A 25,870-nucleotide genomic window follows, 5' to 3' on the forward strand; every position below is an offset into this window, starting at 1 on the left:
CAGTAATTTTTTGGAAAGTGAGTCAAAACCAGTTTTCTCTCCAAAATGGAAATCATTAAGACTTTTATTCAGCTAGCTTTGTACAATTAAGTATGCTTATTTTGTTTTCTCAGTGATTTGATGGGAGAAAACTTAAGCTGACAAATGTTTAAAATTCAGAGTTCTTCTGTAGGACTTCAAATGTTTGTGCCTGTAGCAGGAGGCTATTTAGCTTAACACAAACTTTCTATAGCAGCAATCCTGTGAGGACATTAGCTGATGTTCTCCTCCTTCTGATTTCATGCACAGTTCATGCTGGTAGTTATATATGTATTATCTGAAGAGCTGTGGAGAATTCAGGTATCAGTATTTTCTGCAGAGATTAGCAAGAAGCAACCTCAGCACCTGGTATCTATCAAGGCTGGGTCATTTATGATGATGGGATAGTAAAAGGCTGTGTTGTCATGACAGTACGTAGTTGACTTGACTAGGTTACAGTGTATCTTTGCTCGGTGTTATTAAGTTTTGCTGTTTTTTTTTTTTTTTTTTCATGAGGCTTTGCAGTACTCGATGTCAGAGTTGTCACGCTTCTAAAGCAATTCCCTTCCAGGTTCCCTTTAAAAAGAAAAATGTACAGGAACATTAAAAGGTAGATGGGACAGAATAAACAAGACAGGTCCAACATAAAATTCAAATCACATAATATTTATTACATCTTTGAAAACTCATGGTTTTAAAGCCTATGCCTTGCCTGTTGGAGAGCAGGAGGCTTTCATTTGAATGGCTTTCCACTGTGCTTGGCTGTGCTGCATAATGTATATCTGTCACTTCTACCCAGTGAACAAGTGTTTCTGAAATGTTCTCCTCACCCTTAGCACTGGAGTTTCCCTTTTCTTTACAAATGTGATTTCAAAGTCCTTTTTAAAGCCACCATCTGTCTTTGCAGTGCACACAGGGATGTCAGTTTTGGAATGCAACGGTGCAACTCAGTTGCCCTCTGAAATGTGTGAGTATTGCCTTAACCTTGGCTTTATAGCAGTTGTCTCCAGTCCATCAAGTACATTATCTAACAGCATATGTGGAAAACCTAACGAGAGCAGTGTTTTTATGAAAAGATATAAGGTCTGTATTTTTTTCTCAGTACATTTGTAATATCTCCATTGGGAAACTAATCAAAGAATCATAGAATATCCCAAGTTGGAAGGGACCCTCAGGGATCAATAATAATAATTCCTAGTGTAGGAGTTACCTGTAAAATCAGAGGTTTAAATTGTATGTGTCACAATATGGGGACACTTTACAGTTTATTCAGCTCAACCACTTACCCAGATTTTCAAGCACTGAGAAAGAACTAGTGATTTCAGGATTTTACACTGCTGGGCCTATATTGGATGTAAATGTAGCTCATGTCTTCACTAGACTGTTTTCTTGCTTTTAGCAAACCAGATGGGGAAGAATTAGCATGGGTCTAGGACAACTGCCATGAATTTTTAAGCTGATCTTTTTGGACCTACCTGAAAAACTGAAGCTCATTCAGCCTTGGCATCATCTTAATGATGGCTTTTTTTTTTTTTTTTTTTTTTCTCCCAAAGCGTGGGTTTTCCTTTTTTTTTCACTATTTACCAATGATAAGATTTTTGAGTATACTTTCACAGTAAGAAATTTCTAATTAATTGATATTATCTGTTAAAATACTCCGTCATTATATTTATGCTAATACTGTGTTTCACTAATTTGCTTCTTGGCAGAACAAGACATACACCAGAGCATGTGAGGTAAGTTAAATGCTATCAGATTGACACAAACAAACAAAAAAATCATAATTTCAGTTCTCACAATGTTCATACAGTGCTAAGAAATATAATGCAGATACATAAGCTTATCAATCCATGTCTAATTGTTTTGTGTTCCCTAAAGCTGAAGAATGACTTAAGTATTTGAATATACAATCTCTTCTTCCCAGCATGTTTGCTAAGGGCATGTTTACATTGAAGACTGTTCTGTAGCAAGGAGTATTGCTTTAAAGAAAGCAATCTAATCTCACCAGCATAGGACACAATAGCGACCCACCTCAGCTATTTTCTGGGCTCTCCCAGGGTCTTGTTCCATTCAATTTTTCATTGATACCATCAAGGATAAACCAAAGAGAATGCTTATTCAGGCTGGTATGGCATTGGCTGAGGAGAGGTGGAAACTAGACTAGAAGTAGTGGGAGCTAGACTAGAAGGCAATACATGCTCTTGACTGGGTAGAAGACGTGAAATAAAATGTAATTCAGTAAGGCACTATGTGTTGTCCTTTGGAAGGAAAATGCCTGATCTGTGCTGCAGATGGAGTGGCACTTACTTTGGTAAGCATGAGACAACAAAATGCTTTTTAACTTGAACATAGAGGGTAGGATGGGACAGTGATGATTGCAGGACAGTGGCTGGCACTGCTGAGGCCAGTTGTATCCAGTTGGAGGCAAGCTGGCAGTAGAGGAGCTGGAGAGGATCCCAAGTAGAACACAAACCTGCTGGGAGTCTGGAAATCTGATTGAAAGGATTGATTTTTTGGGGTGGTGGTGGTGTGCTTCTTGATCTGTGAAACTGTGAACATGACAATAGTTTGCAATTAAGCTGAATGGCTTACAGATAAAATGGTTTTAGAGCATAAGAACAGCCCAAGAAGTAACCAACTTCTGTTTTGTTTGTTTGTTTTTGTTCGTTTGGCCACACAAAAGGTCAATGTTAGTTCCACAAATTATGCAAGGGCTTTTCAGGATTATCCTTACGCTGGATCAGCTGCCCGACTTGACTCCCCATGTGGTCACGCGAGCACCAGATCACTGCATGTAGGGGATCAGATCATTGCAGTCCTCAGGGGAAAGGAGGAGGCACAAGAGTGGGACTTTTCCTTTGGCATCTGCTCAGCTCTGTTGTGTGACTACGCCCTGAGACTGAAGCCAGGAGTATTACTCCTTTTGAATAGTACCGCCCACCTAGGAACAGGGGAATGCCTCTAAATTCAGTGGGGGTATTCACAGGAAGGGGCAGTTCCTATAGACAGAGAGTATATGAGGATTTCTTGTTTTCAGGCAGAGCAGATGGCAAATTTCCTTCAAAATTTCTAAGGGTTGGAGCTTCTGTAATCCTCTTACCTAAAGCAAAAAATGGATTTATGGTTCTGACAAAGATCAAAAGAAGAAGGAAAAACAATACAAAACACAAATGGTTGAAAATGTCTGTGTTAAATGAAGCAGAAAGCACGATGAATCAGCTTGTTAAACTGACAAAGTGATCCCCTGCAAACTAAACAATACTTGGTTGTAAAGACAAGCTGCAATTTACAGCTGATAAGTAATATTTACTTATACCTAGACCTTTGCCTGCTAATAGTCATTGTAATTCAGTTGGAAGAATTTTACTTCTCTGAACATGAAAGCATTGAAAAAACTTTTGAAATGCTTGTACTTGGCAGCTAATGCCTAGATTTGAGGTAATATATATTTAAGGATATACTGCTAAGGAAGTTTTGAAATCTGTCTCAGCAGCAACTGACTTTTCTGAAGTCGTATGCCTTATCAGTGTCTGAAGGGTGCCAGAAGTGGATATCCTGGAGTCTTAGAGAGAGCGCAATTGAGGAAAATCACTCAGTTAATATAATGAATTGCCTCTGAATGGTCTAAATGTTAATTATCACTCGAAACATGGCTGCTGTATGAAGCAAACTTCAAGTTGTATAGGCCAAATAAACTCACAGAGTAAAATGAGCCCAAATAAAATGCCCGTCTAGAAAAAACTGAAACCATCACTTCTCAATTTTTTTGAATTTCCTGGAGACTCAGCCTTAAAAGTAATTTTTAAGCTACTGCGATGCATCTGGGAAATGTTACTACCTCTTTTTACGTTCTCTGCCTATAAAACAGCGTAATGCTACCTCTAGGTTCCCTACCTAGACTGAAACCTCTTAGAAGTTTTCTGTTCTTAGGATGTGAGTGTGGAGAACTCACTGCCCTGGGGTATTGTCATGATTTCAGCTTGTAGACATGATTGTAGCAGAAGTAGTAACTACTACTGAGGAAGAGTGAATTAACCGGGCTGCTCTGAGAAGCTAATGATTTCAACCATTTTGAAAATTCTCTGGAATTACATTTGTAAGAGTATGCTTCATTCATGAGAAATATATTAAGCAGGAAAGAGTGAAACCCCAAATGTAGAATACATTGCCAGCAAGTTTTAAAAAAAATATTTTCTAAATCCATGGTTGTCACCAAATTCTTTTTCCAGCTTTAACACAGCTCCGTATTTGTGCTTTCCACAAAGGGACAGTGTGTAAGGACAAAAGCCCTCATTCAGTGCCCAGTGAAGTTGATAGAATGGCTCTCAGGAAAATCTCTGGAATGAAATTGTGGTACTGCCATTTTTAAAAATGAATGTAATTATTTCTACAAGATTTTAATGTATTCAAAATGTCCACAGGGTTTCTATGTATTTAAAATGTATGTATTTCTACAAAACTAACCAGTGATTTCTCTATCCTACACAGACAATTTCCTGCAAGTTTGGCTGTAGCCGTGCAGAGGATGCATATGGTGTTGAAGCACAAGGTAAGTCGAAACATAGTCCTGTGTCTAACTCACAGTCTGATAAATTCCATTTTAAGATTACAGCCTTGCTTTGCGATCTGGATTTCTTTGGAAAAAATAGGGATATCTTGTGTTTTTTGATTCATTGGAAAGCTATAATTCTCTTCATTTTTCTTATAACAAATAAAATGAAGTTAAATTTGCTTTACAGTAGAACATTTTTCCCCTCCCTTTCATGGACTTGGGACTTTTTGAATCCATTCTCAACTACTTAAGATGATGCTTTGTAGAGCATTCATCCTTGACCTGACTGTTACATTGAAATCATTGCCAAAATCTCCTGTGACTTAAATGGTAATAATTAGGCTAATACAGTGGTATTGAAACAGGCTCCATGCAAATCCTCTCTTCAGAGGTTTCCCATACTTTCTCTACTCATCAGACCTTCACTAGGTACCTATAACTAAAAGTGCATTTAGCCAAGTGCAGAGATGTAGTCACATTTGCTCAGTTTGAGCTTGGCCCGTTCAAGGCTTTTTATCAAACTACTTTTAAAATGTCATGTGATTCATTCACCAACAGTTTAGATATATTATTTTATGAGTTTTTGTTGGCTTCACAGCTATCAGGTGCATGAGGTAATAGATCCAGAGTTTGCCATGAAGGGAGTTTTCTTACTATTGTGTTTGTTTCCCCCTCAGAATATTTGAACAATCCTGGAGCACCATTTGCATCTACCATTGGAAGCCACAATGTCACACTAGGTTGGAAGCCAGCTAACATCTCTGAGGTGAAATATATTATCCAGTGGAAGTTCAGCCAGCTCCCTGGGGACTGGAGATACACTGAGGTAAAGAAAGACAATTCCTTTTACTTTGCAAGGGAAAAGGTTCTTCGAATTTATAATCCATTCCTGCTTCACTGGGGGGAAAAGAGAAGGTAATTTATTAATAGAGTGTAATCATGTCAAAAAACATGTGAGGAAAGAAAGTAACAGCCAGATTTTGCAACAGAAGTGGCTGTAATTTAGTGGTGAATTAAGTGGCTCCTTTATTGTTTTCTAGCAGTTTGCTAAGACTGGTAAAACATACTAGGATTCTTGATGTACTTGTAGGGCAAAGGTTACGTTTATTGTCTGCTCTTTGCTTTATTTTAGAAAGTAATTTGATAATATATTAGGCATATAAAGGAGGTTTGTGAATATCATGGATAACATAGAGAAGCTGAGAACTGAACAATTATTCCTTTTTCTCCAACATAAGAACTAGGGACCTTGGTGGAAAATTCAAAACAAGCACACACAAAGGTATTTCATTGCAGAATATTTAGTTAAGATGTTCAGCTGCTTCCTGACACGTGTGGACATTAAATTACTAAATTTAAATTAATAAATATTAAAATTATTTAAATTACAAAATAGGGTTCAAAAAGTGACTGGACAATTTAATAGAAGAAAAGATTGAGTTCTACTAAATATAAACATTGCATTTTTTTCATGTTGATCCATACTTATAAAATGTCAAGACTGTGATTATTCTAGAGAAATATAATTGCATGCTATTTTTATTTTTATTCCCCCTCTCGCCCCCCCTCCAGGTATTCTACCTTACAGATATTTTTTTTTGGTTCTTGTAAAAGATATAATACTTGGCTAGGTAGACCTTTGTTCTGACTCAGTGCAGTCATTCTTTGATCATGCTCTTTTGTGTCAACTGCATGCTTGTTATCTTGTCATCATCTCTGTTGGACTAATTTATGGAGCATGGTGAGTTGGTACAAAAAAGCATGAAGACCATTTGCTAACCAGGAAGTTCTTTTGAATTAATCATTGGTGAAATAATGTGGAGCAATGACTTCAGACTGTAAATATTTTAGGGTATCTAGGAGCCATTGGATCAACCTTTAGTATATATATCAAAAGTTTAAAATATATTGCCCATGTTGTTGTTGTCATTATTATTATTATTATTAACCTTATTCTTCAAATTTACTATTGTATCCATCCTTCCACACATCCACTCACTGCTTAGATTTAGTAAAAATTTAGATTTTCTGAAGAAAATAGGTGGTAAAAAGTTCTGAAAGGAAGAAAAATCAAATTCTGTGATACAAATAGCCCCCAGAATTTGTTCTTATTTAAACTTAGGATACTGCACTCCAGTATCTTGAAATATGTATGCTGCTGTATCAGATCTCTTTTGATCAGATAACACCCTACGTAATAACTCCAGATGGAGGAAGAAGGAAAATAGATGTGTTTATACATTGATCTAGGTAGTATCTGAAACTTCATATACAGTCAAAGACCTTCAAGCCTTCACAGAGTATGTATTTCGAGTAGTTTGGATCATAACATCTCAGCTGCAGCTCCATTCTCCGCCGAGTCCCAGTTACCGGACCCATGCTTTCGGAGGTAATATATTGCACTATTAATCACTTCTTTCAGGACCATGTCAGAAACATTTAGGTTTCCTTGTTGTTTCTTGCTTCCTTCACAGAAAAAAACAACAAAAAAAAGCTGCTTAATCTAAAGAACGACATTTGTTATCTGATAAGTAGCTGCAGAAGACAGCTAAAATACTATAGGTTCTTTTTATTTGAACTACAAGATTTAGGACTGTTTGTGGCTTCTGGTTTTAAAAATGTAAACAGAAAAGTACATGCTCAAATTGTTAGGGCACATTGAATACTTTTGTGCATAATTACACACAATAACTTTTTGAATGAAATACAAATGCTTTCCTGGACCTTTAAGAAAAAAAAAAGACGATTGCTGTTTTTTTTTTTTTTTTTTTTCCCAACATGTCAGTTAATTTGCTCATATTTAAAAAATCTATATATCTACAACAGAAAGATGGAACCTCCCTGTACCTTGTTATTGTGAGACAGAAATTACATTAACAATATTCCTTAGTTAAGACATCAGTGATATGAGAAGGTAAATAAAATTATAGTATTTGAATATAATTTCCTGGTCTGTTATTGTCTTACAGACAGCATATGATGTCATGGTCATGTTATCAACATTTCATGGAACTGACATTAAAAAATATTTGCACTTTGCACTGATACTGTTTCTTTTCTCTTGGTGATATATGCAGTTTCATATTGAGAACTATATATACCCTTGAGTAAGGCATTAGAGGAGGTGTCATAGCTTTTTAGTTTGCATCCCATGGCATAGTGTACATAATTTCATAGAAAAAAATAGATATTTTTCATGATTTTAAGTTACTTTGTTTTCCAGCTTCACTGAGCTTAGTGCTGAAACATTAGTGCTGCAGGATCTAACTTTAAAAGTCTTGCTCATGTTCCTAAATGACATACTTTTTTTTTTTTTTTTTTTTTCCCCACCTTGCATCTCCTGTTTAGGAAAACAAAGAAAATTAACAAACCCTCAAGACTGAAGGTAGAAGGAAAAATCCTCCAGGGTTTCTACATTATAGATTGTGACAAATCCATCTGACCAGAGAATACAATATAGGGAAAAGTCTATGGAAGCTGAGACTTGGCTCTCAGCAGATTCCCAAGTACACTGTGGTGGGGATCACAGATATGTGAGAAATTAAATGTTCTCCAACCTTGTAAGGCTTGGTTTGCTTCCTTTTTTCTTTTTACAACAAGGTCACTGTATAGATACCAAATAAACTTCAGTGAAAATGTGATGTGGACGTGGCACTGAAAAGGCATAATTTAGAAGATTCACAGGGCAGACTGTTCTTGTTCTGTTCCCTGTTACGTGGAGCAAACTGAGATATGAGAATGAAGAGTTGAAAGGTTATACACTCAAAACAGGAAATTAGTTGTCTTCTGCAAAATACAAGGAGGCTAGCTTTTCTTCACGATCCTTTAGAAACTGTTCTGGTCCTAATGTATAACTTTTCAACAACTTATATAATATTTATTAATTATTTTATAATAATAAATATTATCGGGAACAATATTACCAGGTCTAAAAACTAAAACAGTACTTGAAAAAATGAAAAACTATTCATGTCTTAAATGCCACAACACTGTCAATTATTTCTGTCTTTTGCAGCTCCTACTACAGCTCCTATCATTAAAGATATTCAGAGTTCAAGTCCAAACACTGTTGAAGTTAGTTGGTCTCCACCACTTTTTCCCAACGGATTGATTATTGGATATAACTTGCTCCTGACCAGTGAGAATCATAAACTGTTGAGAGCATCAAGAGGGCATAGCTTTCAGTTCTACTCTACTTTCCCAAACAGCACTTACAGGTACAAAAAGAAAAGATAACCAACAAAGCCAAGACTGCTGTACTACTTCTTGCCCAGATATAAGAGGGTATGCCTGAATACCACTTCTGCACAATTGTGCTGCTTATTTATGTTCTTGCCAAAAGCAGAGGTACCTTCCTTGAGATAATGAAGTTATTCTGGTTGGGTAGGCTGCTTATATTTATATGGAATCCAGGTGGGGAGGAAGGAAAAACAATCTGATATAGGGCCAATAAGCTGCATTTTCTTATCTTTATATATATATAAAGCTTATATAGCATGTTTTCAGTGTATTCAGGGAGTGACAGAACAGTCCTCTCTATTTAAACATTAGAAAAATTTCCTTCATTTTTATTAAACACCAGGGTCTGCATTCTACTTCACTGGTAAATACAGATCTTTTGAAATGAAATTGAGTTGTTCTTCTGAGTCTAAAATCCCATTTGAAATTTTCACTTAGAGGATATTGCTGTTGCTTCACCTTTCAAAGCTAGAGAAATCAGATTCTGGTTGATTATATTTTTATTACAAATTTCCAAGAACATTTTATTTAAATGTATGTTTTCCAAAAGGAAAACACTTCTGTAGCACCTGCCCTTTATAAAATGCTTCTTAATCAATCTCTCAAAAGAAACCCTCAAACCCAAACCTGTCTCTTTGATTTACCATAGGTTCAGCATTGTAGCAGTTAATGAGGCTGGTGCTGGACCCCCTGCAGAAGCCAACATCACAACACCAGAATCCAAAGGTACAGAAGCAGCAGAGTCCCTATCACTGTCTGTATCTGGGGACAAAATCACATTCACTGGGTTGTCATGTACCCTGAAGAAGAGAACAATATTTAAACTGCAAACAGAGCACAAGTTGTACACTGAGGGACTGATAGTACATCAGAGACAGTCCTGTTCTTTGGCTTTAGCATTATTGGGCTACACAGCACAGTAATAATCTGAGATGTTGGTAGGCCCAAACAAATTCATCTTGAGTTGTTCTACAGGTGAAAAACATGCCAGTGGTCCAAGGCAGTGACTGAGAAGACATGCTTTCATTTTCTACAAGATTTTGATAAGCAAACATATTTTTTTAATAACATCGAATATATCATATTAAAGTCTCTTGTCAAAATGTCTTCAGTAATCTCATGCAAAATATGTGGAAATGTATCTTTTGTTGTTTTCATTTTTTTTTGTTTTTATTGCTGTTTATATTTTTACTATATTCACTTACTTGTAACAAAAGTGATGCACTATAAGTATCACTTGAAAAATTACAGAAATATTGATTAGTTGCCAGAGAAAGGTTTATGTTGACATAAACCACAAATGAGAATGAATTCACTGTTATGAAAATGTATCTTTAGAAAAGAAAACATAAGACATTTCCCTTCCTGAAGAAATCCCTGTTGTCAAATACTTGGAAGCTCTTAACCAAGCTCTAGCAAATACTTTAAGTCAGCCTCTAAATCTAAAAATCAGCAGACCTTTTCTACCGGTTGAAGAAATTTGTCCGTTAGCTTCAGTTAAGCTTTTTTAAAACTATGCCTTAAATTTTTATGTAATAGCTCAAGTTAGTTAACAGAGTGGTATGTCCTCATCTGGAGGCTCCACAGAGGTGGAGAACTTGCTGACTATACTCTAGAGCTTGCTGACTCTGAACCACACATTTGTGCCATTTGTAAAATGTCCAGACTAGTACATCTCATTGGGTTCATTAAGTCAAGTCAATTTGCAAGCAATTAATTTCAAGTAGAAAACAAACAGACAACCCTCCCTGCCAGAACAACTTTTGGTGTGGGGAACCTTCGCCCTATCCCCTTCCTAGTTGCCACTTAAAACAGTTGAGTCTTGTGAGTTGCACCCACGTGCATTTTTTGTGTGTGCTCACATGAACAGGATCTCCCCCTTCTGCATGTAGCACATTCAGAGATAGTTTTACTGTATCAGAGACAGAATCTGATCTCTGGGCTAAACCGTAAGAAATGTCGCTGGAAAAAAGACGAGGAAGTGACGCTAGTCTCTTATACTAGGTACAAAGGTAAATGTACAAAGGAAAACGCTCAGTGCTGCACCCGGATCGGAGTAGTGCTGGACGCACTCACAGGCTGGGAGAGGAGTGCCTGGGGAGCAGCTCAGCAGAAAGGACTGGGGGTGCTGGTGACAGCAGGCTCAGCATGAGCCAGCAGCATGCCCTGGCAGCCAGAGGGCAAGCGGCACTGAGGGGAGCATTAAGCACAGCACAGCCAGCTGGTCAAAAGAGGTGATGCTCCTGCTATTTTTAGTGCTGGTGCGGCCTCACCTTGCACATTGTGTGCAGTTCTGGGCTCCACAGTATAAAAAGGGTGTTATGGTCCTTGAAAGCATCCAGAGGAGGGCAACAAGGCTGGTAACAGGGTGTGAAGGCATGTCCTGCGAGGAGAGGCTGAGGGCACTTGGGTTGTCTGCTCTGGAGAAGAGGAGGCTGAGAGGCGACCTCGTTGCTCTCTGCAACTCCCAGAGCAGGGGGAGCTGGGAGGGGGGTCCTGGCCTCTGCTCCCTGGTCACCGATGGCAGGACGTGAGGGAACAGCACAAAGCTGCACCAGGGGAAGGTCAGGCTGGGCGTTAGGGAAAATTTCTGTACCATGAGGGTGGTCAAACACTGGAACAGGCTTCCTGGAGAGGTGGTTGATGCCCCATGCCTGTCAGTGTTCAAGAGGAGTTTGGACAATGCACTCAATAATGTGCTGTAACTTTTGGTTAGCCCTGAAGTGGTCAGGCTGTTGGACTCAATGATCTCTGAAAGTCCCTTCCAACTGAACTACTCTACTCCATTTTACTAGTGGGACTATTACCAAAATGACTCTTAGTGTCTGCATCATGTGAGATATGTAGGCAACTCAGACTATTGAGATTATCCAGGAATGAATTAAGACAGCATTTGATCACAGTCTTGTGATACCCATATGAAGAAATGATCACTGATAGCAGGAATTTTTTTAAACTAGAAGAAAAAAAAAAGAAAAAAAATGAAAGGATTATTTGGAAACTGAAATTACCCAAATTCAGACTTAAAATAATGTATCACTTCTTAAAATGAAGGTAACTACCTCGTAAATCAATTTAGCATGGAATACATTAAACTTTCAGGAACCTGAGATTCAGAAGCAAGGTTAGCTATCTCTTCCAGAGCTATGTATAACCCAGACAGAAGGTAAAGGCTTTCTGCAGAGATTTCTATCTAAGATACTTGGGCCCGTATAAGCAGGAAGTCAGTTTATGTGAACAAGCTCTCTTTTTTGACCTTAAAATAGATGTGTATATATATCATCTACTTTGAAGAATATAGTATTAACTCATTATCATTATTTATCAGTGAAAATAAATTTTTCCTTGAAAAAAATCACAGGCTAACATGATGATATACACAAAATAAACATATTTGCTTTGCACTTTCCAAGCTATGTGGGATAATATTATAGTTTGACTGGGGTTTTCAAAGAGGCCAAAGGGAGTTAAATATCTGGCTTCCACTGGATTTCAGGGTGATGTGGATGTCTTAGTGTGTTCCTTTCCCTGGTAATCCATATATCCTCATTTGCCACAGCTCACTTTCCTTCACTAAGGACTCTCATGTTACAGGAAATAATGGTGTGAAATTCAGATGGTTCATTCTCACCCTGGACAAGTAGCCAGATGCTGTTGGTGTAATGGTGAATAACTCCATCCACTTGCAACACTCAAAGAGTTTAAGTTTTATTCAGTCATTGCTACCATAAGAATATATGTGTGTATGTATATGTGTGCATATGCATATGCATTTCTGTTAATGATGTGTCTGACAACATTATTTTGTGCTCCAGTCATTTGTCTAAATTCTGAATTTCTCCATTTTTTTTTTTAAATTATTTATTTTTTTAGTTAAGGAAAAAGCAAAATGGCTCTTCCTGTCCAGGAACCAGTCTTTAAGGAAAAGATACATGGAACATTTCGTCGAAGCAGCCCAGTGCCTTCAAAATGGTATAATACACCACAACATTACAGGTAAAATTTCATTGGGTTCTCTCTCTCTCTCTCAGGTGTAGCTTACACCTCTGTGTTCGCAAGGGCAGAATGAACCTCACCTAGTCTGAGAAAGTATTGGCCTCCCTTCGTAATCAGTGGGGAGAAATGGGAAATTTCAGGATGTGATTTGACCTGTTTGAAATGACAGGCATTAGGATGAGATAAATTTTTCTCCCGTGTTACCTCTTCACTGAATCTAGGCAGCTAGTTCAGAGGTGGACTTTTATATAGTAGATATACAAATTGAGGTAAGGTGAAGCCAAAGCAGATGTTTCCCTATGACTGATGACTGCATTTTCTCAGCATGAATATGAGGAAGTAAAGTGGTTCAAGCTAAAGACTTAATACAGTGTCAAAAGATACTGGCTGAAGTGTATGCTAGTGTTGTATGTTAGCAAGTCTGGGGCACATTGCTTCTGAAAAAGACATTTAAGTAGCCTAAATCACCAGACTACCATGTTATCTCAAATTACTTGCCACTGTAAGGTCTGTTATCTACACTGGTGCTGTATGTGGTCATTGAAGACAGTGTGGAAATCTGAGTTTATCTTCTACAGTTCACAGAGCCGCAAAGACGCCAGAGAATGAATGTTGCCCCAGACTAAATACTCTTTGATAGTACAGGAGTGGCACAGATAATGTCTAGCTTAAATTAGAGTACATAGTGCTTTGTGAGCAGATACAAACTGCATCTCTTTGCCCTGGAGAGGAGGAATCAGTGTCAGTTGGTTTGCATTTTATATATTCTTTTTCTGTCTGATTACCTTTGTGAAAGGCAATTGTCTACAATAATATCACTTACATAGGAGTTGGGAAAGTTTCATTATCTGAATGAAGACTAGAAGTGGAGGAGAGAAAAAGTTAACTTTTCTCCTATGAAGTTGGGTTGCAGATTGAAAAGTACTTCTTTTCAAGGCAATTAGGAAAAAGTAACTGAAAAATTGAGACGTATTTCTTATATTATTTGTGTGCACATATTTTTCTATTTTTTAGGAATTTCAGTGAATGTTTATCAGCAAGTTGTCTATTTTTCTGAGGGGAATTCCATCTGGGTGAAAGGAGCTGCAGATATGTCTGACACATCTGACATAATGCTCTTTTATGCTGGCTGGGGGAATATAACATCAATCTCAGTAGACTGGCTTTTCCAGAGGATATACTTTGTCATGAATGAAAAGGTAGTGCTCTGGGGCTTAATTAATTTCTTATTTTATTTGAACCACTCCTGTAATTTAATTTACTTGAGAAATTCTCTTTGATGTTTATCATACACAAAATATAATTGTAGAAATAGAGTTTTAACTTCAACAATATCCACATATTTCACAAAAAAAAAAAGAAAAAGCAAAGAGGAATATCAAGTCATATTTAAAGCAAACAGGTTATACAGAACTCTGTATCATTGTCTTATTTTTCCCCTTAAGACAGAAAAGGCTTTGGTTTTAAATGCTTTATTTTTTTTGAGATTGGCTTCATGTCCAGCTCATACCCAATATTAATGACTTTGTTGCTGTTACTGGGTTCTCTATGCACCTTGTTCAGTTCCTACTCTTCCTCAGGAAGATGGTGTGGGGTGTGGTAACTAGTCAGTGATTACAATGCTCTTCATAGATGGCAAAAGAAGTTCAAGAGGGAAAGTGATGACAGCTGAAGTTACTACTGTTTCAACCTGAAGTAAAATTATAGATAGAAACTCTGCACTTGATTCCCTACTGGTGAAACATCACTTATATTAATGGCCAGATTTTACGTGTACCTTTATATTGCTCTAATGCACAAAGGACTAGAAAGCTGCCCTAAATGGTTAGTGTTTTGTTGCTGTTGTTGTTGTTTGTTTTTTCATTTGGTTTTGCTAGCTTCTTGCTGCTCTCATAGTGAGAAACTTAGTAGTGAGAAAATAATACAAAAGCAGCTGTAGATGAACACACTGATGGCAGAGCTTTCTGAAGCCATTGCAGGTTAGAGAAGTCCCAAGGTATTGCTCCCAGTATCAGAAAAGCACTTTCTTCTCTCTTTGTCCTACTGTACTAGATCATTTTCAAAGCACAGTTTGTCAATACCCCAAAATCAGGCTTCTCCCTCCAGCTCAGAGGCAGGAAGCTAATCTGAAGATGACTGGCAGACAGCTCTTTCAGGGTAAGCTGTCATGGATCTATTTGTACATGCTACACTGATATACCTGGGTGTCTGACAACACTAGAGCTTAGAAGGACCTAGGCTTGTGAGAGAGGTATTTTGTTGTTGGGTTCACCTGAAAGAATCCCCAGTCAGCTTGTTTGCTTGTTAGCAAATGCCCTATGCATCACAGGTTTCTCTTCTCATTCCCCAGATACATGTTTGTCATTTAGAGAACTGCACAGCAGCTGAAGACATCACTCCTCTTTATGTGACATCCCCTAGGAAGGTTGTAGCTGATCCCTATAATGGGTGAGTGTCCTCCTGTGAGTATTTGGTGTCAAAGGTGCTATAAAGCTCCTCTAATTGTCTCCACTTCAGTAGTCATCTAGTTCCTGTTTCAAACTCTTCCCTTACTAAAACAGAAGTGCAATGGCAACAAATAACAAACAATAAAACTGTCGGAACAAAAGTGACACCTTGCAGAATTGTTTCAGCATTTTCTTCCCTAGGGTGTTATCAGAGGAGATAAAATATTTCCCATGCAGAAATTTGTTTTATAGACATTTGGTGCATTTACAAATATAAAGCTCTTTGCATTTTAAATGTCAATGCTTAATACCTGAGGTATTGTAGAGGAATATTCTCTAGTGATTTGCCAGCCAGATCCCCAGAAGGTAAAAAGTGATGTACTTAATTCTCCTAGGATGTATACTATCAGCACCAAAAGCATTTTTTCATTGTCTGCATAAAGTCAGGCACATCTTTGAGCTGTTAAAATATTTGTGACTCATCTATAGAGTTCTTGCGCTGTAGTTACTTGGGTATATTTTGTTCCTTGGCCAGGTATATTTTCTGTCTCCTGGAGGATGGTATATACAGAGCAAACCTTCCACACTTTCCTGACGCTGCCTCTGCAGCTTCACTAGTTGTGAAATCCAGTGCTCTGAGAGACTTCGTGATCAACTTCCAGTCTAAGCGACTTATTTTCTTCAACAAAACAGAACAGACCTTTGTGTCGGGTTTTCTTGATGGTTCAGAATTTCATATGTTGCGATCGCACGTGACACTTGATGACATGGAGAGCTTTGTTTATGAAGATAACATGTTTACTGTCACGGATGGCCGGGCAGTTTTCCAAGAGGAGGTTTCTCTAGACGGAAAGTCTAGCTTCAATGAGTATGTTATGGATTGCAGTTTGGATTGTCCAGAGTACTTTGGCTTTGGCAATTTGCTCTTCTATGGGGTATCAACTCAGCCTTTTCCTTTACCAACTCCTCCTCGGTTTGTCACAGTGCTATTTGGATTGCATCAAGCTGTAATTAGCTGGAGATCACCTGAACACCCTATTGGAACCAGTAAGTTCAGATTTTATTTCCTGAAAGACCAGTCCTTTTCTTTCTAGGGGAAATCCTCCCATTTTTTCCTGTCCCTGATGTTGGACTTAGTGACTTCAGTAGCCAGTTCTGCTGGAAGATGTGGATTTACCTCAGTCTGAAAAATTTAACTCAAGATTTGCCAGTAAAATACCTGAATTGTCCGCGTAAATTAAAAAAAAAAAATATGTTTATATAGGTGAATAGCTCATCTGTCACTTGCAAGGGATTTTAAGCAAGGTTCCATCTTAACCAAAGTATGGAGTGTCAGTAATGTTTGCTGATGATATCACACAGAAAATGCATGTCAGTGACTTAGTGGTTTTCAATCTGTGCTATCGTCTATCCTCTGTGCATATGTGTTTGAAGAGTAACACCAGAAAACTACCTGAGGAAAATTTGGGTTCTTCCAACTTCTTTCTTCATGGGAAACTCAGCCACTACTCTTGGTTGGTCACAGAGATGGAGAATATAATTTTTTAATTCATCCCTTTCTTAATTCCTCTGGCACTGGCATTTTTGAAACGAGCTTCCAACTTACAAACTTAGAGTTTTCTCAACACATATCTTCCACTACAGTCATCTACTGTGCAATAACATAAATGTTTGCATCTCACAGGTCCATCTGCTTGGCAGAACTGGACTTATGATGTGAAAGTGTCATCTCAAAATCCTTCCATGGAGGAACAGGTTGTCTCAAACATTAGTGACACCAGGTTTGTGGTGAAGGATTTGGCCAGCTTCACAGCGTATGAAATGTCTGTCAGAGCTGTGTCTCCTGCTGGTGAAGGGCCGTGGTCGGAGTCATTTAGAGGCATGACATTAGAAGGAGGTGAGAATTTCTTTGTTATCCAGGAGAAATGATGAACGAGTCATGTGTACAGCTTTCCACCTGGTCCAGGCTTTGGACAAAGACTGCAACTAGAGGGGTACAAAATGGATTAGGTTAGAAACACTAGAGATTACAGGATAACTGAATTTGCATTTAGTTAAAGTAACAAGATTCTCAAACTACAATGATGGTAGTACATAGTATATATTTATTATTAATGTTTATATATATATTTATAAATATATTGTTTTCTAATGCAAATACACTGTCAAACACATTTTTTAATACATGGAAAAAACAGGTATACAAAGGGTGCTTTGTACTCTGTAAAGCACTTCCTATGATGAAGTAGTTTGAGCAGTGTTTTAGGTATTCGTGGAAGTTTACAGGAGAGTGCACGCTAACTAAAAACTGAAAACCGTTGGGTTTAATGGAGATAATGGGAGAAATGGGCATGTGCACAATGTCTGAGATTAGCAGATCTTTGAAATGCTTTTTGATACCTATTTCACCTGTAATAACCTATGTCTGAGGGAAAAAAATGTTTCTATTTAATGTACTGGGCTGGCAGTTGAAATCTGGGATATTAATTGACTTTGGTAAGCAAGGTCCAAACCTGCAGTAGTGTTTAGGTATCTAATAGGGATCCAAATTGTCTTATTCTGGGTCTAAACCTGCCCTGAATCTGTAACTTTCTCAAATTGTGATATTTTCATGCCTGCCTTCTTTGTCCATTATTCCTTAACACAGGCCAATTTTATCTATGTACTTCTGTAATTTCCCGGAAACAGGAACCCCTGCTAAGATAATTAAAATACAAATATAATAAATTAGCTCTTTGTTGGTGTGCACAGCTGCAATTTTCTTTCTTTAACAGCTGAAGAGGAGGCATATATATTGGCAGTGGGGGCTGAAGGGCTCTGGAGGCAGTGGCTGGACAGCTATGGACCAGGAGAATTCCTTTCTCCCGATATAAGAAATATTTCAGGTAAATACCCCACCAAACTTAGTGTTGCTGCTGCATATTGGCATTTATGAGCTCTTCATAAATTTTATCAACTGAAAGGCAAGAGCTTTCATTGCAGCAGTCTAGACTTGAAGGTGTATAGTGAAGCAGCTTCACTGAGCCAAGCCTTTGACTCCATCCTCTTTCTTTTACTTTCTGGATCAAATTAGTCCTTAGCGAAGTGCTACGGATCATAGAATCATAGAATGGCTTGGGTTGGACCTTACAGATAATCCATTTCCAACCCCCCTGCCATGAGCAGGGATGCCACCCACTAGATCACATTGTCTGGGGCCTCGTCCAACCTGGCCTTGAACACCTCCAGGGATGGGACATACACAGATTCTCTGGGCAACCTGTGCCAGTGCCTCACCACCCTCTGAATGAAGAATTTCCTCCTAACATCTAATCTAAATATCTTCTCTTTTAGTTTAAAACCATTCTCCTTTGTCCTATAATTATCTGTCCAATTAAAAACTCACTCTCCATCTTTTTTATAAGCATCCTTTAAGAACTGAAAATTTGCAATGACATCTCCCCAGAGCCTTCTCTTCTTCAGGCTGATACTGATGTCATCACAGCTACAGCAGAGCTGAAATCATCTCTCTGAGCCAAAAGGTGGTGCCTCCAGCATCCCAATACAGATGATATACTTTTATAACTGTCAGAGTGATATGTATACAAATTTGTGATTCCTATAAGGAAAAATTTATCCTCATGTTCACTGAGACTAAGTGTTCATTTGCGTTCTTCTTTAAAAACTAAAATGTCTGGTTCCTTTTTATTTTTAAATATATATATATTATATATGTTTGTTTGTTTATTGTTTTATTTACATGCTTGCTTGTGAAATGCTTAATATCTTCTTCTTCTTTTTTTTTTTTTTTTTTTTTTCTTCAAGACCTCGACTGGTATAATGACACTCTGTATTGGAGTAATTCCATGGGGAAGATTCAGACCTGGTCATTGAACAAGAGAGAGAGTACCGCTGAGAATCCTTATATATCTGACATCAGAAATGCAAGAATGTTGGCCTTCGATTGGTTGGGACAATGCTTGTATTGGGCTGGCAAAGCAAATACGGTAGGGTAGAGTTGCACTTAAAAATATATATATATATAAATGAAGTCAATAAGAAGACTGTAAAACAGTATTTGGGAAGACAGTCCTTAATACATGCAACCTGAGATGCATTTGGACCTTTGCTATCGTAATATATAAAGAGGAGGCTTTTCTTATGTGATTTTCCAGTCTTATACAAATGTTTGGGGTAAAATATTCACTAATATTGACTAATACAGGGTACTGAACTGCAGGTGCAAAACAGGCAAATATGTTATCAACAGTTTTGTAGAATTCAACATTGTAAAAATGAGTGAAGATGGCAAAAAAAAAAGGCTGCCAAGTCCATCTCAGCCATGAGGGAGATGGACTTTATTTTAATCCTTATATATGTAGCACATTAGCATGACTTGTTTACACAAAGATTTTCAAGATTGGCTTCTGTACTGTGATATTTTGCAGATCACTGTAGATAAAAAATAATTACAATTGCACTTTGTACACTCTCATATCAGAAACACTGACATGTGAATTATTTAAAAGGTATCTGACTTCAAAATTGCAGTGCTAATTTATGCAGTGCTGTCAAATTATGCCTTTCATTTCTTGTAAGTGCAAAGTCAGAAGCTTTTTTTAAAAACTGGAGCTAGAAGGCCAGATTTCACACTGCCTTGCACCCTCATTTACTCTCGTGAATAGTGAATAAGAAGTGGGTGAGAAACTCTGTCAGACAGAAGGCTGCTGAAACTTGTAAAGCCAAGGGGTATAGATATTTCAGCTTTTTCTTTTGTTACTTTCTGACAAACATTAACTAATATTTTTGCCTTGTTCTTCTTCCATTTTGAATGAAAAGGTTTAAGTTTTGGAAGCCTAAGGCTTGCATAAACTTGTGATATATGGCTGTGGGAAAATCACTTGTGTATACTTAATTGATCATGGTTGACAATTTAAGTGTGGTGCTAAAAGCAATTCTGTTGTCCCTAGATCTACAGAAAATCACTGCTGGGTGGCCATATGGATGTTGTGGTTCATGTTGTGTACCTAGTGAAGGATTTAGTAGTAGATTCAGTAAATGGCTACTTGTATTGGGCTACAATGTATTCAGTGGAGAGTGCAAGACTGAATGGAGAAGAGTACCTTTTGTTACAAGAACAGCTACAGTTTTCTGGTAAACAGGTGACTGTATTATTATTATTATTATTATTATTATTATTATTATTATTATTATTATTATTAATTACTTAGTGTGTTTTCGTGGTTAGATCTCTTGGGTATAGTCAGTGTTTATGGTTGTTAAAATCACCATGTTGTAACCAGAAAAACAGCATGCTCTTCTAGCAATATTGTTTTGTCCTTTTGAGCGCACGAAGCAGGGTAAGAATTAAATCAAGTAATAACCATACCAAAACTTTGGCTCCTAATTCCACTGACACTGTGCCAGTGAGGGTGCCAGCTTTGACACTGACAGTTCCCATCCTGCCTGCTCCTGCTTCTTGCATGATAGCAAGAGCAGCAAGTCCTGTGCTCTGGGGATCTTTGAGGTCTCTACCCCCAATTTGCTCCTGCTCTTCCCAGTCTTCTCTTTCTCAGTTGCCCCAGTAAGCTGGAGGCCTGGCCTCAACTTGGCTCCTCTTCCTTTGCTTGGGGAGCTCCAGAAGTCTGAGGAGAGGCTGCCACAGAGGAGAGGAGCTCATCTGGTAGGAGAGAAGGGGCTTCTTGAAAGAATGAGTAAAGACACTATAAGGTCGGGGGGGGGGGGGGGGGGGGTGGGGGAAGGCAGAGGGAGGGGGGAAGGATGGGGGTTGTTATTTTACCTTCATTAGGGTGGATAATGGATCCCATGAAGACATAGGCTAGTAGAGTGGAGAGATGCCATGCACCCAGAGCTCAGCAAAGCCTCTGCAAATTATGGAAGCCTTTTACCTCCCTCCCATCCCTACCTGGAGACCTCCTGGTGTGCTCTGAGGTTCTCCCAAACAAGCTGTTTCTCTGCTGACCTCTTCACGTCTTTCTTCTCTATCCACCTCTCTCTGATGTCCTATCAAGACTTTTAAGTTCACTGCTGGCTCCCTATAGATCATCCTTGCTTTTTCCAAACCCATCCTGACACTGCCACCACGTGGGATTTGCCATGCAAGGGACTTGCAAGGTGGGATTCAGTGTTGCCTATGCAGCCAAGGAACTCTGAGGCTGAATATTTGGTTCATGAAAAGATCAGCCAGGGTCACAGCTACACATGTAGCTGGGAGAAAAGTGATGGATGACCCATTTCCTTGGCAAGAAAACACTTTATTACCATAATGGGGACAGGAAGAGTCTGGGAGTCAGTTTGATTGGGACTGCAGAGTCAGTGAAGCACAAAAAGTTTGATGAACCTCTTCCAGGCTCTGTCTTCAGGTCAAGCTGAAGGACTGTCCTCTTGCAGGGCTTTTACTCTGTGGAGTCTCTCTCAAAGAAAAGTTGAATGATCCCCACCTGAAACCACAGCCTGTGTAGGGTTTTACTCTCTGTCCCAAGCCCTGACAGTAAGGCATAGTTTGACTGCCACAGAAGACACGAACTTAGATTTATTATTGCTTCAATGTCATTCTTTAAAACATAGCTTTTGATAAAAAAGCCTTTTTAAAAAATTCCACCCATCCTACAGCTTGTGCCTCCATTTTACCTGAAAACAGGTTCTCTATTAAAAAGCCTTCCAAAACTTTAGAGATCTATGTCTCTTGGTTAAATTTGTATCATTGCCCAGAACACTTCAATCTCCCTCTCCAAGAGGAAAAGAGGCTGGTGTTTCCCTGTTTAAAAAGTCAAAACAAAACAAAACAAAACAAAAAAAAACAGAAAAAAAAAACACAACAGAAAACCCCACCACCACCACCAAAAAAAAACCAAAGAATACACACACCAAAAAAAAAAAAACCACCACAACACACACACAAAACAAACAATACAAACAGACAAACAAAACAAAACAGGTCTGATTTAGTCTCTGAAAAGTGATTAACATTTGGAAAGGCCAGCTGATCTCACAGGTCTCTGTTACATTCACATTGCAAGAGGGTCTGGTGAGGACAGGGAAAGCTGTTTCTGGTGTGGCACCTGCTACACTTGTAAAAGTAAACATAGAAGAACTGAACAACTTTTGTCACATGTAGAGAACAATGCTGTGTTGCAAAGGTCCACTGTATTTTCCACTCCTAGCCCCACACCTCTCCACAGAAGCTGGATAGTATGGACTGTCTTCGTGGGAAAAGGTATGTTGTCCAAGCTCAACAGCACACTTGCACTTACCTCATATCTTCTGTGTGATCTGTTGTGAAGGACTGACAAATTGCAGTTTAACCTAAGTGGCAAAAGTCACCGTTCCTACCCTCCTCTTTTGACTTATGACCTGTTTCTCTAAATCACCTCATTCTAACCTCATTTTTTTTGTTCTCAGCTTCAAGGCCCTTGGCAGCAATAAGACTGCCTGTCTGCTGCTGTCATTTTTTTCTGCACTTTTCTCTATGTCAGTGATACCAGCCTTCAACCATCCACTTATTCACACCTCCTACAAACAAACATCTCCTCTCCTGCTTCTGTGTTTTGCCCCTATTCTATGCACTGACTTCTTGAACTCAGCCTCCTGCTGTGATACATACAGGAAAAAAGCCAAGTAAAAATGTCTAGAATGAGGAGTGACCATTTATAACTGACAGGTGATTATTTATTAAAATAAAATCCCAAATTAACTCATCCAAAAAAGGCTGTACAATATTGTTTAATGGCGTAATTATCCTATATAAATATGCAAATGCCTGTTTGTACAGGTAATAGTATGTATCTTCCTTGTGAAATGGAGTCCTTTATCTTGAGGAGAGTACCTTTTAACTCAATATTAAAACACAGATGTAATAGATAATTGGTGTTATGCAACAGTTAGAACATGCTTTCTACATAGCTGGTTCTTACTGGAATTTACTAGCTGCTTTTCTAATGAAGAACTGCTGTTCAGCTGCTCAGTACAGGACCTTCAGCAGTATAGAGCTGCACCTCTTTTAGCATGAAATTTCAGTGATGGGAATAGAAGACTGCTAGTATGGAGACAATAGGTTTCCCAAAATATATGAAAGCAAAGCTTTGAAAGTTCTTTGGCAGGAACTAGATGTTTTTGTGACAATTATTTTATTTTGCAATCAGTTGCATAGCCTAGTTGGTGTGTATGGTTTGATTGATTTTGGCAGAGCTATTCTGATTTATTTCAGTTTAGGATCTGGCCCAGAATATTCAAAGCACTTAAGTAGTTTACACTGTACAATTTGCCTGGAACAAAAGTAATTTATAGAGTAGCAAAGTGCATTGTATGCAGGAGGGGCCATGTCTTGCTAGGAGCTGCCTCTTACTATTGCTAGTCAAGGGGCATTTCAAGTAGCTAAATTTATCATGTCCAGAGACCAATACCTCTCAGGAAATGGAAAAAGTCTGTTTATTTTTGAAGCATAAGGGAAGGGAGGTGTTAAATTATTCCCTAACTGCTGAACAGTACAATTTTTTTTTTTTTTTTTTTTTGCCTTTTATTAATGGGGATACAGGGATTAGGAGAAAGATGAATCTGTCTGTGGGAAAATGTAATAGCTGCAAAAAGAAAACAAGGCAAGAAAAGAAGATCCAAATATTTAAAAAAGCAAGGTAGACTCAGGAATATGTAATTTGGTGCTGAACATGGATGGGAGAATAGGTAAATGGGATAAAATATAACATGCTCGGCTGAATATGCACTAAGGCATATACATACTGTGAGATAATTTTAACAGCAAAACCTACAGGAGCAATCATTCAAACCTTGATTTTCTGACATACAATGTCAACAGAAATATGTCAAGAATGTGATTACATAAGGACCAGCAGACAACAAAGTGACACAGCATTTGCTTTCCTGTCATCATCTTCTGCAGCTTATTAATGAAGAGTTAAAAAAAAAAAGTGTTCCACTTACATTCCTAATATAAATCCAACCTTATAAAAGAGTAGCTACAACTAGTTTTTGTATATAAAGTTTGGGAGCAGCAGGAAAAATGTTCTCAGAAAGGCCCCTAACAACTTGTGAACTGTGCTAATGACATGACATGGACTGAACTTGATAACATTTAGCAGAATAACTTCTGGAAGCAAATTCTTTGTCAGTCACAGAACACATTATTAGATGTCTGATTTCTATTATTTTTGCATATGGTATTGAATCTGTTGTTTATTGCAAAAGCAAGAAAGCTTTATTTTGGATATTAAATCCTATTTAAAATAAACAAAAATCCTGCACCTAGCTTAAATTAAGATGAAATATTGAAGTAATGAACATTTTTTTTCCCTTGACTCTTCTTTAATAATAAAGGATTTACTAAAATGTAAACATTTGAATATCCTGTTTAACTGAATACATCAATAAAAATGCATATATTTTCCATAAATAATGCAACACATTAAACATTGTATGCATAAAATCAAAGCTAGAAAACAAAGACAAAAGATCTGAAACACTTCTTTTAAAAAGTGATTCTGACTTTCAGTCTGGATATCAACCATCTGTTTTAGAGAAAGAATATTAAAATACCAGAGGTGCTTTGGAAATTTTGATAGGTAGTTTCACTAATCACTTGATACACGATTGCCATCATATCTGAAGTACTCAGATGCTCTAGGAATGAACACTGTGACAGATGCTCATAAAATGTTATCTGGAAAATCATCAGCTGCTATAAATAAGTACCCACCAAGGACCCGATTATTTTCTAGTGTTACCTCTTTTAGTGTTAGAATAAATGTTCATGGTAATAATGTTATTTTTGCCAATAAAGAGCTACCCGTCATGCTGCCTGGACAACATTGATGCCTAAGGGCTTTTAGCCCAGAAGTGAAAGTATATTCAAATTACTGTTTGAACTTTTTGTTTCTTAGATGGTTGGTTTAGCTTTGGATCTCAGCCATGGTTTTCTTTACTGGCTTGTACAAGACAGTCTATGTCTAAATCTATATAGAATTTCTCTTTGCAAAGAAGGGTAAGTAAATGTATAGCACAGGTAAGAAAGTCTTTATTTTCTTCCTTTTTTTTAGGGGTGTTGGGGGGTGAGGCTCTATTTAAAAACAAAGTGTCTGGTGCTGAACACACTAGTTACTAATTGCACAATAAACAAGAAGAGCTGATGGTCACACCTAGGTGATGGCAACCTGTGTGTTGAGATAGTTGTCAGCATGCTTTTACAGTGAGAGAAACACAGTATGGATGCTCAGCTGAACTTAGGTCATGCTCATCAATTTTTGAACTTAGCTTTAGGAACTAATCACTATTAATTGTCTGTTTTATCTTGGTTTTTACAACACCTGATGGTTTGTGCCTAGGGCTGTAACTTGTTTATCTTACATGGAGGTTAGGACTAGAATTGACACCACTTTCTCAGAGAATCAGTGCTCAGCAGGGTTTCCTCTTGATAATCCTGAACACGAAAGAGCTTCATTATTCCTGAAAGGCAATTAAAATAATAATAAAAAAGTACAAAATTGTGTTTATAAGAGAATTCAAATATATGACGATACGACCTTGAGAAAAATGATAATTTTTTGCATATGTGCCAAGCGCTTCGTACAGAAACTATTTGCCAGTGTTGATTTGTGGTAGCTCATGA

At 37.9% G+C, this 25,870-nt stretch overlaps 1 protein-coding gene across 4 annotated transcripts in view; it reads left to right on the top strand.

Annotated features, from left to right (window-relative positions):
- ROS1 (ROS proto-oncogene 1, receptor tyrosine kinase) overlaps nt 1–25,870 on the top strand; it is an 82,180-nt gene that overhangs the window by 6,269 nt on the left and 50,041 nt on the right. For all 4 annotated transcript variants that reach the window (XR_007163868.2, XM_048065591.2, XM_048065593.2 and 1 more), the window contains 16 exons: nt 926–985; nt 1,728–1,754; nt 4,507–4,567; nt 5,248–5,396; nt 6,821–6,959; nt 8,586–8,787; nt 9,459–9,535; nt 12,683–12,805; nt 13,820–14,004; nt 15,156–15,253; nt 15,788–16,299; nt 16,937–17,149; nt 18,027–18,137; nt 19,057–19,238; nt 20,202–20,393; nt 25,146–25,246. Coding sequence is in view for 3 of the 4 variants with exons in the window: in XM_048065591.2 (XP_047921548.2) it covers nt 926–985; nt 1,728–1,754; nt 4,507–4,567; nt 5,248–5,396; nt 6,821–6,959; nt 8,586–8,787; nt 9,459–9,535; nt 12,683–12,805; nt 13,820–14,004; nt 15,156–15,253; nt 15,788–16,299; nt 16,937–17,149; nt 18,027–18,137; nt 19,057–19,238; nt 20,202–20,393; nt 25,146–25,246 (2,432 nt within the window). In the remaining variant the exon portion in view is untranslated. The remainder of the gene's footprint in view (nt 1–925; nt 986–1,727; nt 1,755–4,506; nt 4,568–5,247; nt 5,397–6,820; nt 6,960–8,585; nt 8,788–9,458; nt 9,536–12,682; nt 12,806–13,819; nt 14,005–15,155; nt 15,254–15,787; nt 16,300–16,936; nt 17,150–18,026; nt 18,138–19,056; nt 19,239–20,201; nt 20,394–25,145; nt 25,247–25,870) is intronic.

Source organism: Anser cygnoides, chromosome 3 (assembly GCF_040182565.1).
Source record: "Anser cygnoides isolate HZ-2024a breed goose chromosome 3, Taihu_goose_T2T_genome, whole genome shotgun sequence".
In the NCBI taxonomy this organism is placed as follows: domain Eukaryota; kingdom Metazoa; phylum Chordata; class Aves; order Anseriformes; family Anatidae; genus Anser; species Anser cygnoides.